This window comes from Betta splendens, chromosome 24, assembly GCF_900634795.4.
Source record: "Betta splendens chromosome 24, fBetSpl5.4, whole genome shotgun sequence".
NCBI classification, from domain to species: Eukaryota; Metazoa; Chordata; class Actinopteri; order Anabantiformes; family Osphronemidae; genus Betta; species Betta splendens.
In genome coordinates, this window is record NC_040901.2 from 12,667,659 (window position 1) to 12,684,145 (window position 16,487).

Here is a 16,487-nt window from a genome sequence, read left to right on the forward strand (position 1 = left end):
CAGTTGTACTTGTACTCACTGACAAAAAAGTCTGATCATCCATAGAATGAATTATATAGATTATAATTGCCGTTTAATTTCCTTTGATTAGATGAAAATCGTTTTAATCACATACAAACCACCACACATTGTAAATAAATATGCGTGTGGGCAAATGCGCAGTTGGTCTGCACCGGGCTGCGTGTGTGCAGACGCGCTGCGCTGCGGCGCAGACAGACACGCAGCCATTCACAACTTTAACGCTCACTCCGTCTCCCGCCGCCGCGCGTCACACCGGGGGCTCCGTCAAACTGCTGACTCAGCCGGTGAAGGGATTACAGGACACACAGCTCCATCCCCTGTGACTGCCGCCATCATCATCATCATCACCATCATCATCATCACCACCACCGGGAGCTTGTCCTGATGCCCCGGCTCTGTCCGTCCGCCGGTCCGCACTGCTGAGGGAGGAGGGGGAGACAGGGTGGATGTGGGGGTAGGTGGGAGAGGAGGGGGAGGAGGGGGGGGGGGGGGGTTCGGCCGGGTTGCCCTATATGGCTGTGGATGAGCTCTATGCTAATATCGGCTTGAGAGGCACAGCATCGCGTTTCTGCCGGCAGTCAGTGGCTTCCAGAGTCTGAGCCGGCTCCTTCACAGCCATGGCTGAAGGCGGAGAAGGGGAAGATGAGATCCAGTTCTTGAGAACAGTAAGTAAAGACACTTCCCTCCGCGCGCTGCAGTTCACGCGTTTGATCCAAGTTGGATCCTGGTAGAAGTTGCGTGTGAAATGCAGCTGCAGCGCTCATTTACATGTTGCGCGCTGCGCTAATCGCACCTGTCGACTCGTGTCCGCGTCTGCAGGTGCAAGGGCGAAGTCCCGCGTCCCGCCGTGTTGCTGGCGCGTGCGCGCGCCTCCGGCTCCTCGTCAGGTCGCATGCTCGCGCCCCTCCTGCGCCTCCATTCGCTGCTATTGTCACTCCTCGCGCCGTTCTCCCGCCGCAGCGTGGGGACTTTCACCAAGTTGCGCTCGCGCGCAAGCTGCCGCTCCTATTTCAGTTGTTTGACGCAGATGGCTCGCGCGTCTGCGCCCATGAGCGGCAGCGATGCCTGTAAATGATGTGACAGCATGTATGTTGGCGTGGTGGGAATATTCCGCCTCGTCCTCGTGAGCGCCGTGAACCCGCGCCACTCACTTACCGAGGCGCCGCGCGCTCCGTCTGGAGCCGTTGAACTGGGCTCGTGGGCGGATGTGGAGCGGTGCAGTGGAGCCGCTGCGCCACGCTGGGTGGAGGAGTCCGTTGAAGCCCACACAGTGTGTGGAGGTCAAGGGTCGCGGCTGCGTTAACACAATGAGGAGGCATTGACACAAACACCAACAGACACCTGTTAAGTGTGATTGATTGGAGTGTGTTTGGACGGTGCCAAGGCTTTGACCCAGCAGAACCACGGGTCGGAACCAGAGCTGCTTCAGCTTCTCTGTGCGTCCTCGCGGTAACACAAGCCTGTCGGCTTCTACTTGACACTTGTTGTTGCTGTTTTCCATCGATTTATCCATTTGTCCACGTCCTGAGTGGCTCAGCTCTAACCACAGCGTCTCTCTTTCTGGTGATGATGCTGATTCATTGTTAATCGATACAAAGCCCCTGAAGCCCGGCCCGGTTGTTAGTGGACGGGACCTCAGCAGCAGCTCCTCCTGTTTGTGCCAGTGAGATGCTGACCCATGCCTCTCACATTCTTCTGTCATAGAGGCATCCTGGTAATCTGATGACAGCAGCGGTTTCAGCGCTGGGGGGAGGCGGGGGAGGCGGGGGAGGGGGGAGGGGCTTCCCTGGGCCTCACAGAGCCTTGTTATCAAACCTGGGCGGTGAGAGACACACGGCCCCAAAATAAGAGCGCTAATTGAAATGGGGTGCGTTACAATGTGCTGCATGTTGAGGGATTAGCTTGTGTACACGTGGCGCCTCCAAACATGCGACGATGCCCCTGCTCCCGCTTCACAACCCCCCCCGATCTGAGCAGACACCACCAGAACCCAACCAGAGCATCCTGTGCTCAGCTGCAGATGATGATGATGATGATGATGATGACGCACGGACGCTGCTTGTGTTGCTTTGTTCATCAGCTTCTAATGAATGTATCCACAGATCTATGACCTTGTGCTGCTGTGAGTCCGAGTCGAGTCCAGGTGAGCCGCTCCAAACCCCAGGTTCTGGAGAACCAGGCCTCTGTGGGCTTATTTGGGCTCCGTGTTGTTCTGGGAGCCTGTTGCATTCCAGAGCAGGGTTTAAATTTAGCCCGTTTAAAGACGATGCCACCGCAGCACACACGTCTCCGCTTCCCTGGCACCAAAGCACGGGCTCTGGGCTTCAGCTGGAGCAGGTCGGGACCGGAGACGCTTTAACACCATGTTTATAGGCGTAAAGTCACATTTGGAAGTGAGACACGCAGAATACAGCATTAACACGGAGATAATGAATCAACGCAGCAGATGAAGCTGCGCTTTAGGGAAAAACATGGGTTTAAGCTGGAGCCTCAGTGGGAACAACACATTCACACACACGACTTTGAGCTCACACATCAAACTGGGCTGACTGGAACTAAGAGGCGCCTCTGTGTGTGTGTGTCCTTGCGGTTGCATCGTAGGGGGGCCCAAAATTCTTTTTTTCTACCAAAGTTGGGCCCTATGGTCACTTGTGGGGTGCTTTGGCTGGGCCCTAGAACTTTAAAGACCTTTTTGAGGGTCAAGATGTGATTTTAGGGCTGAGGTCAGAATTGAGGTTTGGTTCGGATTAGAGCAAAGGTTAGACGTCTGCCTTTATTTGTGATGGTTAGGGTGAGGGGCTAGGGAAGGCATTATGTCAATGGTGGGGCCCCACTTTTATAGCGCCGCAAGGCTGTGTGTTTGTGTGTGTGTATCTGCGTGTGTGTGTGTGTATCTGTGCGTGTGTATGTGTGTGTGTGTGTGTGTGTATCTGTGCGTGTGTGTGTGTGTGCGCGTGTGTGTGTGTGTATCTGTGCGTGTCTGTGTGTGTGTGTGTGTGTGTGTGTGTGTGTGTGTGTGTGCCTGTGCGTGTATGTGTGTATCTGTGTGTGTGTGTGTGTGTGTGTGTGTGTGTGTGTGTGTGTGTGTGTGTGTGTGTGTGTGTGCGCGCGTGTGTGTGTGTATCTGTGCGTGTCTGTCTGTGTGTGTGTGTGTGTATCTGTGCGTGTCTGTCTGTCTGTGTGTGTGTGTGTGTGTATCTGTGCGTGTCTGTCTGTGCGTGTGTGTCCCACACACCCTCCCTGCCCCATGACGATGGGGCAGGGAGGCTTTGCAGTCGTGGCGGCTGAAGGACAGTGAGGCCGTGGGCTCCGTCTGTGGAGGAGGCTTCATGTGTTAATGGGATGTGGAGGCTCTAGTACGACGACAGACATAATCGACTAATTCCTCATCTGAGCGGACGTGTTTGTTTAAATATTGAATGTGGCTGGAGCTGCTTTTGGAAACGCACTGATGCGCTGGAAGCTTCAAACTCTGGAGTTTCTTTAATGTCATGGGTAAAAATGGAAAAGTGTTTTTCTGTTGTTGAAATAAATGAAGAGACATTAACTACGTCTCTTCAGCCTGGAGACACTTTAGGGCTTTGTTTTCTCATGCTGCTTCATCCATAGGAAACACCAGTGGACGCGTGGCCTCCAGGTTTGTTGGCCGTTCATGGAGCGCATTGACAGGTGGCTTCAGTTCAGGGACACAGAGGCAGCAGCAGCGTGAGTGGAGTCTCAACCATTAATCACGGCCGCACTGAAAACGGCTGCAGACGAGTTGTGAGGTCCTGCAGCGCGTTCAACACAACATCATCAACATCAACATCAGCATGATGCTTGGGATCGACGTTCCGCTTCGGCTCCTGCTCTCCTGTTCCGCCGGGTTCTCGTTGGTTCTCGTTGCCGCGGCCACCACCCTGCTGCTGTTCTCCAGTGAGCGTCCGACTGTGTGTGTGACTGCACAGAACACCTGCCTGCTGAGACAGGAAGTGACAGGGAGCGTTGGGAGTCAATGGAGACGCGCAGCGTGAAGCCGCGGGTGCAGCTTGTGTTCATCAGTCACAGCTGGGGCAGCGTGCCTTGCTCAAGGGAACCAATAAAAGGATGAAGCAGTCGATTATGTCCACAGAGTTTTTCTCATCCAGACGTGGTGAAGTGTTGATTCTTATTCTTGTCGTTTTGCTAATACCTCTACCTGCTCTACGCGCCGTGGGCGGCGGCCGTGGCAGTGATGCCATCGAGCAGCTTGATGGATGTGGAAACCAGCGCTCGGCCTCGCGGCCACAGGCGTTTACTGCAGCTCGTCACAGGCTGCGGCTGAGTTCAGCTCGCGTCCCGCTGGTTATTGACCCGCAGTCTGTCTGAGGAGCGAACGCTCGACCTCCGTGACCTCTGTCCTGGAAAAAGTGCTGGCGTTGTCACATTGCTGCCTTCAGAGTGTGGAGGGTGGAGGGTCAGCGGAGACGTAGCTCCAGGTGGAAGTCGCCACCGCCTCTGATCTCCACACGCTGCACATCCACAGCCTCACGCCGCTCCGTCCTCCTCTCGTCAGTCAGGACGAGGCTCCGTCTGGAGCCCCGACCGGAGGCCGTCCCCGTTCCTGCAGAGGTGGAAGCCTCAGCCTTGCACGCACGGAGGCCTCCATTATTTGAAACGGCTCTGGAGCAATATGCATACAAACCACGCCAAGAAAATTCAATTTGTTACAGGAACAGCACATAAATCTGGGAGTCTGCGATCCGTGGCAGCTCACGGCGTGGCTGTGGAGTTTCTTCTCTTTTTATTTCAAATATAGGTGGAGCTCAGATGTGAGGTGCATTATTCAGCTCCACTCACTGTACACATGCAAGTTTAATCTCAAGCTGTAGGTTCAGTGGCTGCTGGTGTCAGATGCCTGAAGTTTGTTCAACGGTTCAGAGTGTGTTCACGTCTGATCAGAGTGTGTTCACGTCTGATCAGAGCCTGTTCACGTCTGATCAGACTGAATCACTGCTGAAGGAGGAGACGCGCATGTCAACGTCCTGCCCCCTGCTGAGTACCTGGCTCAGGTGTGTTCAGCCAGCTAGAAGTCGTGCTCCTCCCTCTCTCTCTCTCTCTCTCTCTCGCTCTCTCTCTCTCCTCTTCATCTCTTTCTTCTCGGTCTTTAACTTCTATTTTTCACTGTCACTGCACTTTTCCGCTGTCTTTAATCATGTTTCCACATGTTTGCTACTTCTCCCGTTTCCCAAGGCTCCGCTTAGTTTTAACAATGTAACACAAGGATGGAACTCTAGAATAATCAGTTATTTACAGTGACGGATCACTAGTGTATGCCAAATTGAATTAAATCTGTAATTTCATGAATAGTATCTTTATTTCACATCCCTGTGGTGCAGCCTCGTATGAACGGGCTTCCTACAAGCAAACGTTTTGAGATTTGAATCTTAGTCCAGTAATAGTGGGTTTATTCCACTTATCATGTTCCATCTACACTGCATCTACTTTGCTCTGCATGCTGTTAGCTAAGCTTTGCTCGCAGCTTCAACCTGCACTTAGCAGCCGCACTGACATTTATGAGAAACACGACTCTGGAGCAGCCGGCGCCGTTCAGTGTGAACACGGAATCGCTCCCCCGTTCTGTTTTTCATCCTTTTCCTGCCCGGAGTCGGCCTGCGGCTCCGCACTGAGCATGTGCAGAGCATGTGTGTGAAAATAGCATTGAGCAGATTCACCTTTTCTCAAGTTCACATTGGTGGCAGTGGTGGGTGAGCAGCGGGAGTCTATCGGGCTTCTCGGGTTTCAGGTGGATGCATCAGGCCACATACGCTCCCACACACCTGTCGCTGTCTGTTGGGGCTCCCAGAAGATTTAGTGAACAAAGTAGGAGGAAAAAAGGAAAGTAGGACTGAGGAAAAGGTTGAGGAGCAGTGACACAACTAGATCTGCACCCGCGTGTTTAGGCAAAAGCCAAAGTTGAGTGGAAACGTTTGGTTTTGGTGGAAAAGCTTGGGATCTGTGGAATCCAGAGGTGGGGTTCGATTGGGAGAGGAGGGGTCGGGTTGGGAGAGGGGGGGTCGGGTTAGGAGAGGAAGGGTCCGGTTAGGAGAGGGGGGGTTGGGTTGGGAGACGGGGGGTCGAGTTGGGTTGGGAGAGGGGGGGTTAGGTTGGGAGAGGGGGGGTCGGGTTAGGAGAGGAAGGGTCCGGTTAGGAGAGGGGGGGTCAGGTTGGGTTGGGAGAGGAGGGGTCCGGTTGGGAGTGGGGGGGTTGGGTTGAGACAGAAGGGGTTGGGTGGGAGAGGAGGGGTTGGTTGAGTTGGGAGAGGGGGGTCCGTTTGGGAGAGGGGGGATCGAGTTGGGTTGGGAGAGGGGAGTTGGGTTAGGAGAGGGGTGGTCCGGTTGGGAGAGGAGAGGGGGGTCCAGTTGGGAGAGGGGGGTCAGGTTGAGACAGAAGGGGGCGAGTTGGGTTGGGAGAGGCTGGGTCCGGTTGGGAGAGGGGGGGTTGGGTTAGGAGAGGGTGGTCCGGTTGGGAGAGGGGGGGGGTCAGGTTGAGACAGGAGGGGTCGGTTGGGTGGGATGGGGGGGTCCTGTTGGGAGAGGAGGGGTCGGGTTCCCTCGCTGCACCCAGCCCTCACCTTCCTCCTGCTACAGGCCCCGGCCCTATACATAGTTCCGATGCTGCTTTTTAGCTGTTTAGCAGATGGTTGCGCTGCTGCTGTGAGGATCACTTTGCCTCAGACTCACCAGATTCTCTGGCTCGGGATCAAGACATGGGAGCATCCAGCAGTTTAGCTTTTAGCGACTTTGTAGCAGCTCTTGATTTGAAACCTTAGAACAAACAGCGTCTTTACTTACAGTATGTGAAGGTCGTCATTATCATCCGTTCTCCCTCCCGTTGCTCCGCTTTGCTCAGATGACTGGATGCTGACCAGTCCATGCTGTATTTTGATCCACTGGATCTGGTTCTGAGGTTTATGTGAGTGTGGGTGGTGAACCTGTCATTATATGAGGTCCATGAGCAACAGCAGAGCTGATGGAGTTGTGTCTGTAGTTGTTGCTTTCCAACAGCTGAAGCAAAAGTCTTGTTTGGTGAAACAACGCTGCGTTTCCCCCGTTGTGACCTGGCGTTAACACGGCGCTTCCTGCTCCCAGTAATCACCTCCGTGGAGCCGAGTCGGGTCGTGGGGTATTTAAAGCTCTCCTGTTATGGATGCTTGTGCCAGCTCAGCCTCTCATTTACTTCAGCCTGACATTTAACCCCAGTGTTCCTCACTTTATCCATGAAAATGCTTCAAGCTAGACTTCTTAGTATTTATTTTGTAGCTTTGCAGTACAATTTTGAAACTGGATAATTTCCCACAATTAGTAATAATAGTTGTTGGAGGAGGAGACATTACTGTGAAAACTAATTTAATTTGTGCTGCAGCACGAACTGATCATCTGAACGTCTCACATCCGGACAGAACACGGTTCCTGGTTTTGTCAACCAGTCAATTGTTGTTGCATTTCATTTCTTAGTATGCTATTCATGCACCAGTGGGACATCACAGCTAAGAACCAGGGTTTGCAGACAACAGGTAGTTTTTAAATGCAGGAAGAATACATCTGACTGTATAATGGGATTCACTGAAACCCCAACATTTTCTTCACACGCCGGCTTTTACTTTATCGTCACAGCACATTTTGTAGCGTGTCAGGGTCTGTTATCGCGCCTCCTGAGTCTGTGGGTGCTCTGCAGCCTGTATCTGAATCCACTGTATTAATACTGCTGTGAAGAAGGTGGGAGCCAGAACCATGGCAACCATCAGCTCAGATTAGTGTGGGACGGGAGATGGCGGGAGACGGCGAAGAAATCAATATGTGTGTGTGTTGTTGGATGAAGTCTGACCAGCTTCACCATGACACTTACAGATGTTCACTTATTGGCTGCGCTGATTGAATTCAGCACAGAAACAGGCTCACATTTCATGTTACGTACAGCAGCTTTTTTTCTGCCACTTTAATCTGATGGCGTTTTCTTCTAGGAAGAATCCGTCTCCATTCATGATTTCCTCCTTGTCCTGTCTTTGTTTTGAACCAGCCCATCTTTGGTTTTAACGCTCCCCTCTGTTTTCCAGGATGATGAGGTGGTGCTCCAGTGTGCGGCCACTATCCAGAAGGAGCATCGCAAGTTCTGCCTGGCCGCTGAGGGACTGGGAAACCGCCTGTGTTACCTGGAGTCCACGTCTGAAGCCAAGGTGAGGTGTTGGTGCGGAGGCCCGTGAGCCTTCAGCTGGAGACGTTTGCCTCTGAATCTGAAGACTAGTGCTGAGCTCTGCATTCAGGCTGAGAATGTGTACATTTCTGCAGAGCAAACTATTAATCGGCTTCCTTTATTATATCTGAATATTATTGTACCAATGTCACAGTTGTGCAGCTTTGTTCCCACCAGAGAAATCTGCTTCTCTTGATGATGATGAAAAGGGGATTTACGGCAGCTGATAACAAGTCCAGCAGAGACATTCCCGAAATGTAATTAACTGAGTGCAGCTCCCTCGTCTTCCTGAGACTGGCCCGAGTTGGAATCACTCATTTAATTTTATGGAAACGTGACGAGGATAGATTTCCGTGATCTGCAGGACAGTGTTAATTCTTTTAGTACCTGTTGGGTCAGTTTTCCTTAAGTCAAAAAGACACTTTGACTTAAAGCCATATGTTTATGCTTCAGCTCCTACTCCTACTCAAATGCATGTAATGGCTGTGGATTAGAAAGTGCACAATGTGCACTATGGCGCCAGTAATTGGATAAAAACAATCTCAGAATGGAGCCTGGCCACAGTCCCAACAAACACAGCCGCTTAGAGTCCTGCCTGGTGCATCCACTGGTCATGTGACACGTGAGGAGCAGGGAACGTCAGTGTCTGCAGACTAATAATGATGAGCACAGCTGTAAAGCGCTCCTCTGCCAGAGATGGATGCTTTTATGGCATGTGCATATTTTATTGGTTCGCTAAGCAGTAAAATGTTAATAGAATTTGGAGAGTGAGCGCGTTTGTTCATCCACCTGGAACTGTTGTTGAGTCGGAGGGAGGCGCCTGCAGAGCCGTCACATTGCTCTAACCTTGGGAGCTGCTGTGTGATGCCTTCAGGTCTCCTTGGGCGGAAGGCGGTCGCGTGTCGAGAGCAGCGGCGCTGCTTCTGCACGAGGGCAAGGTCCGTCCTCTGCTGTCTCATCGCAGGTGTTGACACCTCATTTCCCAGACTCTAATGAAGTCTGGCTGCCTGCCGCTGCTGGGGAGCGAGGTCGGGCTGAGGCGAAACGCCTCCGAGGCTGAGCTTTACATTCACTGTTGAATTGCTCCACACAGGTATGAAATCCCAGCGTGACTGGAGAACGTTCAGTGCGTCTGTTCGGCCTGGAGTCAGTCTGATAAGATGAAAATGGGCATTGGTTGCAAGTTATCACTGTAATATAATATGTTTCTTATGTTTCTTGTTTTATCTTGGGCATCGTCTTATCTGGATGTAAATGCAATTAAATGATAAGTATGTGAGTGTTTGTGTTCAGGCTGGTGAACGTAGTGTTACCGCACACACTGTGGTCTTGGAGGTTCCCATGCTGTTGGGTTACAGGGCAGCGCCAGTCTCATTATCACACAGCAACCCTCACCTCTGTTCACATTTCTCACGCTGCTGCTGAGGTCAAAGGTCACCTGCTTGCGGTACTGACTTGGCCAGAGAAGAAAGCTGGTGCATGTGTTTGCGTGTAGACTATTGTCGTGAAACGGGAGCCAAAAGGCGTTAGGCTGCATGGAGGTTGCTGAGGGTAAGAACTGGCTTAATTGGGTTGTTTATTTCAGGTCAGCGGTGAAGTGCTAATCAACAGTGCCATCTAGCACACCACAAAGTGAAAAAACACTCAGGCCACTTTTAAACTACTGATTCCTTATTTTCTATATTCTCTACCTCTATGGGTTCAGTGATTTATACTGTAAACCAGTCTGACAGCTCTGCGGCTGAGGAAGAGCTGAAGGCCTCGCCAGGCTAATTATCGGTCACTGCAGCTGCAGGCTACGCACCTTTTGACGGCTCTCCTCATAATCCCCGGTGCTCGTTAGCAACATAACAGGATGGCAAGGAAGATGCAGGTCATCAGGATTATTTATGAGCAGCAGTAGATCATCCTGTGAACACATGCTGCGGAATAAATACTGCGTATGGGCAGGGATTCAACGTTAAATCAGACCAGCGGAATGTGGATGCATGTGTTCAGTTAAATCCCTGTTATTACATTAGTTTGGATTCATCCTTGGAAACATCTGCCACATATGCACACAAAATAAATTTGAGGCAGTGTTAGGGGGGTGCAGCTGCTTCCTCTGAATATTACACAGGTAACACAGATTACAATAAAATCAAGAATTAACAAGGACAGGAAGCTGCACCACCAGCAAGCATTTAGGATAATGGATGAAGGGAGGAGCTCTAGTCGGAGCTTGGAAGCAGCTTTTCTCCTTAACTAATACTTTTCCTTCTTTCTGTGTCTTCGTCCGTGTCTCCTTTCCTCCCCTCCTTCTCTCCCTTCCTTTCCTCCCCTCCTTCCCTCCCTTCCTTTCCTCCCCTCTTTGCAGTATGTTCCTCCAGACATCTGTATTTGTAACTTTGTGTTGGAGCAGTCCCTGTCAGTGCGGGCCCTGCAGGAGATGCTGACGAACGCTGGGCAGAACAGTGAAGGGGTGAGTCCTCAGACCTCATACTTCTGTGATCTTAATCATTGTCCTTCACAATGTTTCACAATTTAGCCTCAGGGATGTTTAATAGACTGAACTTGAAAATAAAAACCTGCCGCTATAATAAAAATAAAAGTGCTCTAAATCTCTGAATTCAGGGATTTTGGATTTTTCTGTTGTAAAAACAAAAATCAGAGGTCAGAAGATAATAAAATCAAGAAGGAAATCCAAAGACTGTTCCTGCTGCTCCCTGCACTCTTGATTTATGGTAAAGTGTGAGCGCGTTGCTCCCAGGCCCGCTGCAGCTCACTTGGCACTTTATTAGAGCAGGTAAGTCATTTTTGTCCGGGCAGCGGATGCAGAGCCACCGGCGCATCATCGATGGCAGTGAAGCGCTTCGTCCTACGTGTCATCTGTAAACGGTGCTGCAGCCAAACAGAGTCATTACAAGTGTCGTTTAACCTCCCATCATCATCATCCAGCACTTAAGCGACAGCTCCGAAGGGAGATGTCAGTGCGTCATGTCATTGTCAACCCTCTTCATATGTTGTGGGGAAAACCAAAGGGAAAACAGCGCTGAACTCTTCCATAATCAAACGTGGGCAGACAAGTGACCACACACTCCATCTCCACTTTAGTAGCAGCACCTGTACGAGAACAATCCCTGCCAGGTTTTATGTTGAAGCTGCTTGAATTAAACTGTACAGGTGTTCCTAATAAAGTGGGCAGTGAGTCGAAGAATTTGTGGAGGTGCTCTTTTTTTCCATCTCTGTTCCTCTTGGATGCACATGGTCACGATTATTTAAATATCATTAATATTATTACTGTTCTACTGTCGTATGCCAGACCGCGAGTGTTCCTAGAGCAGAGATGGCAGAGCTATGGTAGCATGAATAACTGTGCAGTACATCTCTGATTAGAGGAACCTGGGCACTAAAAGGCATCGTGGTGGTGCAGCAGAGCCCTGTGTGCCGTGCTGGCTGTGTTTGGCTCCCACTGTACTGTACTCGACGTTCATGCACAACATAGCTGCCTGGCACAGATGGTGCTTTATATCTTGTAAACCGCTTGGGTCCCCTCCACGGAGAATTAGGCCTGCATTCTTATTAGCCTGGTAGCACAGTTGTTTGTGCTCAACCGTGCCGCATTATGTCCCGTTTGCCAGGACAACATGATGTTGGCTCCAACGCGAGCGCTCTGGTACCAGGGCTAATAAATCAGGGCCCGCTCCTCTGTTGTTGCTCTCAGATTTGTGTATTGACAGCTATGCATCCCAATAACACATTCTTTCATTTGTATTTGTGTGTTACTAGAGTGCTGACCATGAAAAATGGGTAGGTCCATCACTGTTCATTCATCCATCACGTTGTCAGTGTGCATGACCCAACGAAAGGCTTTAATTCGCCACTCTCACTTGGAGCTATGCCCATTTCTTGATTGTCATTAGATGAATTTATAACTTGTACAACAAATGGATGACATAAAATGTCTTGTAAAGAAATATTGGCCTAATGGAACATTTTTACTCTTCTTTCTAAAAGACATTTATTTCAGAGTGGACTCCCACAGGATAGTGAGTTTATCTCATCACACTCTTCTTTCAGCAAATCATTTATCTTGTCACATATTTCTCAGCTCTTTGACTTATAGCAATCCTGAAATAGGCATCACTTGGTGCTTTCACCTTGTACACATAGGTCGAATGTTTTGCTTGACCTGTTTAAAAGCGAATTTGTGCAAGCGTGAAAGCCCTTTCAAGTGACTGTGTCAGCATCTCATTGCTTTAATTTACATTTATTTTTGTTCGTAATGCAACACAATAAACTCGCAATAAATGGCTTAAACATTTCTACTGTCACAAGCATATAGTTGTTATGAAAAAATAAAAACATTATTTAAATATTCGCAAGCACACACATTGGAAGAAAACTCACTTTGTGTTTTGGGCGTGCTCTGTTTTCTCTGGGTTTGGTCTCTAACATTAGTTCAATTTAAGGGTACTGACATGAGGAAATGTCCTGAAATCACGCTGATTTCAGTGTGTTCACATGCAGCACTGTGGAGCAAAGCAACATCATGATGCTCGTTATATTTTGATGGAATCCAGTTCAAGGACAAGCCCACGTGCACGACAGCCAAAACATCCGGTTGTGCTGCGCAAAAGTGGCAGTTTAATTAAAAATGCGTAAATATTTGGAGCAGTTTATTCCGGTGGGCGGGTTCTCTGCTCTGATTGGTCCACACATGTGTCACTTCAATTTGGCGACGTTGATTAATCTGCACCGGTGTCTATGACGTCATCGAAGCGTTTGTCGCAAACGCTGCAAAACAGGTATACGTTAAGTTTATAGAATATCTAACGTGAAATGCGAAGTTTTTACAGTAGGCGTTAGTTGTTAAAGTTCCGTAGATTGGGGTTTTGGCTGTTTTAATAAAGCTATCAGCGTTTAGTTTTCATTAGCTAAGTGTAGGTTTAGCTAGCTAAGGACAGTTGCCTCTTTGTGAACGTTCACGGGTTTTTATTTGAATCCAGCCCTACTTTCATTAAATGCTTTAGTTCAAACTAGAGTCTAATTTTTAGTTAGTGTTGAAACACTGTTTTTTTGTAATATCAGAATTAAATTTGTTTTACCACGTGTTGCTTGGTAAAACCAAGCTGCTTCAACAGAGCTACATGTTAACACAGCTGATCACATGTGAACATGAGGTCCAGCCGTTAAGAAACCGCAGCCGACTTGCGTTGGAACAGGCACAAACCAAAGGTCATAGTTCCCGGCTGTGATGTGTCAGCTCAACAGCGGGCCTGAAATACAGCCCAGCTGCTGCTGGATCCTCTTCCAGCTTATTCTTTTGATCAACTCCTCGCTTTCCATTTTTGTCTGTCTGATTCGAGCCTTTGGGAGAGACTTGGTGGCCACTGGATCAGACGCAGGGGATGGTCGGGGCTTCCCTTCAGGCCACTTTAAATCTGATCCACACACCAATTAATGCTGACAACTAGCATGAAAGAAGATACATCCATGCATTGGTTGTTGGGTAAACACTGCAGTGTGTTTGTAAGGAGAGGGTTCTGGTCCTGGACTTGGTCCCAGATTCAACTGTCCACTCGAATCTATAAGTGTTGTTTGCTCCTGAAACGACAAATTTAGGTAGAATGAAAAAATGAATATCTGGCAAGAATATGAAATAAAAAAATACCCTATCCACTAGCTGCCCTTGTTAAGTCAGAGTGGTTGACATGGGGGTGCTTCACGTGTTATTGCTCATAGTATCTTGTCTTTCCTTTGGCTGCTAGAGGTTCATTAAAAAGGTAAGTAAGAAATTCTTTTTTCGCCACAATGACGAGGAAAGAAACTTCATTCTTTTTTGCTCAACTACTTTCTACATTTCCTCTCTTACTTTAAAATGTTAAATCACAGTTATTCTTGGCTTTACACAAGAATGGGAAAGCTGTGTGGTTTCGTTATATACAGTGCAGTATATGTGTTTGTGTGCGTGTTTGGTGTTTGTTTCCCTTTCCTCTTTGTTGGTTTTCTGCTTGCAATGGGAATGGAGGCCTGGAATATTTTTCTATAAAGATGTTTCTGGATTCACACCTGCGTGGTACTGATCTGTTTGCCTTCTGTTTTTTCTGGAAGGCGGGCCAGGGGGGTGGACACCGGACCCTGCTCTACGGTCACGCCATTCTCCTACGCCACTCCTTCAGTGGGATGGTGAGCATCAGCAGTGTGACATGGTGTACGGTTAAAACACAACCAAACTGAACCTAAACAATAGACGTCTAGATTGATTAAGTATTACAATTTAAGATTTATATTGTCACTAGATATTTAAACAAGACTGTAATCTTGTAAAAAGTTCCTGTATTGTTTCTTTTGACCTAAAACTAGTTTCATTTACCTTCAACAGTACTTGACCTGTTTGAAGACATCAAGGTCTCTGACTGACAAGTTGTCGTTTGATGTTGGACTACAAGAGGATTCAATAGGTAGAATGTAACTAACAGTTACTATATTTGTTAAATGTAGTTGGCACAAATGGAAGTATCTTCTTGTGTCCTTCTCAAATCCAAAGAATCTTGTGCATGTTGATGTATTGTGTCAATAGGAGAGGCCTGCTGGTGGACCATCCATCCTGCTTCCAAGCAGAGATCTGAAGGAGAGAAAGTTCGCATTGGAGATGACTTGATTCTTGTCAGTGTCTCAACTGAGAGATATTTGGTAAGTCATGGTCAAAACACATTTATTTTTGTTGGAAATTAAAAAATAGAACTGGTTCCCTTTTATTGTTTGTACATTTTTACAACAGGAATATCTTGCTGTTTAGTATCAAGTAAAACATATTGAGTTATGACAATAAATCTTTCACCCCTGCCTGACTAATGTGTGACTTCACATTAGTTTATTAGATAAGATAGTTTAAAATTTGAGTCAAAATTAAAGTCATATGTGAAATTAGTAACTAACCACAATATGTGTTCACAAAACACTTTAGCACTGTGATGTTGGACTCTGAGGAAGGAAAGGGGCACTGGTGACAGGCTTTCTGTTCTCGGGTAATCAATCTGTCTGGTGCTGGGCTGTGATCACTAGGACGCTGGGTGCTTATGCTGCCCTCATATACCTGGTTTCTGACCGTTTGGACAAAAACAGGCACCGCTGACCTGCTGGAGGTCATTTTGGAGGGCTATCACAGTGTACCTCCTGTTCCCCCTGCACAAAGAGGCAGATAACAGGCGTTGTATCTTCTTTAAAAAGCAAGGCTTTTTATAACTCTATACTGTATAGATGCCAAGTAAAAAAACTCATGCTGCTGATTTTGCTGCCTGCAGTTACCTGCTTTGGTTCGCTGTTTCAAAAGGCACTGTGGAAAGTTACGCTGTGTTCCTTCAGCTCTGATACATGTCTCAGTCTAGCTTAGACAAGGCAATTCAAGAGGAAGCCTTTAACACTCCTACTATCTGTAATTGAAATCTTGTAATTTGTAAAACACTTTGGTGCTGTTGGTTTTTGAAAATATATTTAGGAAAGGCATCCACTTGGACTTGCCATCTTCCTTGTGCATATCCAAAGACCCAACTTCAATTACTTTAGTCTGAGCCGAATAAGGAGAAATTTAGAGTGAAAGAGTGAGGACAAGGAAAGAGAAATGGCAAAAGGTACAGAGACGTGCCAGGCATGGGAGAGTGAGCAGCGATGGCTTCTAGTGGTTGCTCTGCCTCTTCAGGGAGGTAAATGTGCAATTAAAACAAAACGGGCAAAGAGCCAGGCTTTCATCTCCTCTGATGGGAAATCTTTACCTGATTTAGCCCGACAGAGGCTCAGTTCTGAGGAAGAAGGCACATCAGACATTGAAGGAACAGCAATTACCGTGAACAACCACTAAGATCATGGTGATTTGTTCTGTGACAGCAGTTGACTTGTTCTGTACAGTTTGTCAGATCAGGAGGCAGGACACAAGATGCTTCAATTCATTAAGTCAATCATCAGTCACACTCTGTCCTGGTGGAGACAAGGTTGTGTCTGAATATTACCTGTAGAGGCATTTACTCATCAGTGCAGATATTGAATAGGTCTTTGATTTGTTTTAGACTTGCTCATAACTAAGCCATAACTACTTCAACTACAGTTTTTACTGGTCTGTCTAAAGCTCTACTCAAATGTCTCTCTTTCCAGCACCTCTCTATGTCCAATGGTAACATCCAGGTGGATGCTTCCTTCATGCAAACCCTGTGGAACGTCCAGCCAACCTGCTCTTCAGGGAACATGGCTGTAGGCAAGTCCAAGGCAGCAGCAAATCA

General features: G+C 48.3%; 1 protein-coding gene and 1 long non-coding RNA gene across 15 annotated transcripts in view; one reads left to right on the top strand and one right to left on the bottom strand.

Annotated features, from left to right (window-relative positions):
* Window positions 1-47: 47 nt before the first annotated feature.
* Window positions 48-1,612, bottom strand: LOC121202041 (uncharacterized). The gene is made up of 2 exons (XR_005897354.2): window positions 815-1,612; window positions 48-642 (listed from the first exon to the last, which is right to left on the bottom strand). It is a non-coding gene; the product is annotated as an uncharacterized LOC121202041 (long non-coding RNA).
* LOC114849501 (ryanodine receptor 3-like) overlaps window positions 549-16,487 on the top strand; it is a 61,383-nt gene continuing 45,444 nt past the window's right edge. For 5 of the 14 annotated variants that reach the window (XM_029141044.3, XM_029141046.3, XM_029141038.3 and 2 more), the window contains exons 1-9: window positions 549-686; window positions 8,096-8,215; window positions 10,589-10,693; window positions 12,001-12,021; window positions 13,983-13,997; window positions 14,326-14,400; window positions 14,597-14,675; window positions 14,795-14,907; window positions 16,363-16,462. In XM_029141044.3, the coding sequence (XP_028996877.1) occupies window positions 639-686; window positions 8,096-8,215; window positions 10,589-10,693; window positions 12,001-12,021; window positions 13,983-13,997; window positions 14,326-14,400; window positions 14,597-14,675; window positions 14,795-14,907; window positions 16,363-16,462 (676 nt within the window). In that variant the 5' untranslated portion in view covers window positions 549-638. Of the gene's footprint in view, window positions 687-8,095; window positions 8,216-10,588; window positions 10,694-12,000; window positions 12,022-12,959; window positions 13,020-13,982; window positions 13,998-14,325; window positions 14,401-14,596; window positions 14,676-14,794; window positions 14,908-16,362; window positions 16,463-16,487 lie in introns of those variants that run through there. The other 9 variants (XM_055506358.1, XM_029141052.3, XM_029141051.3 and 6 more) reach the window with 4 other exon arrangements.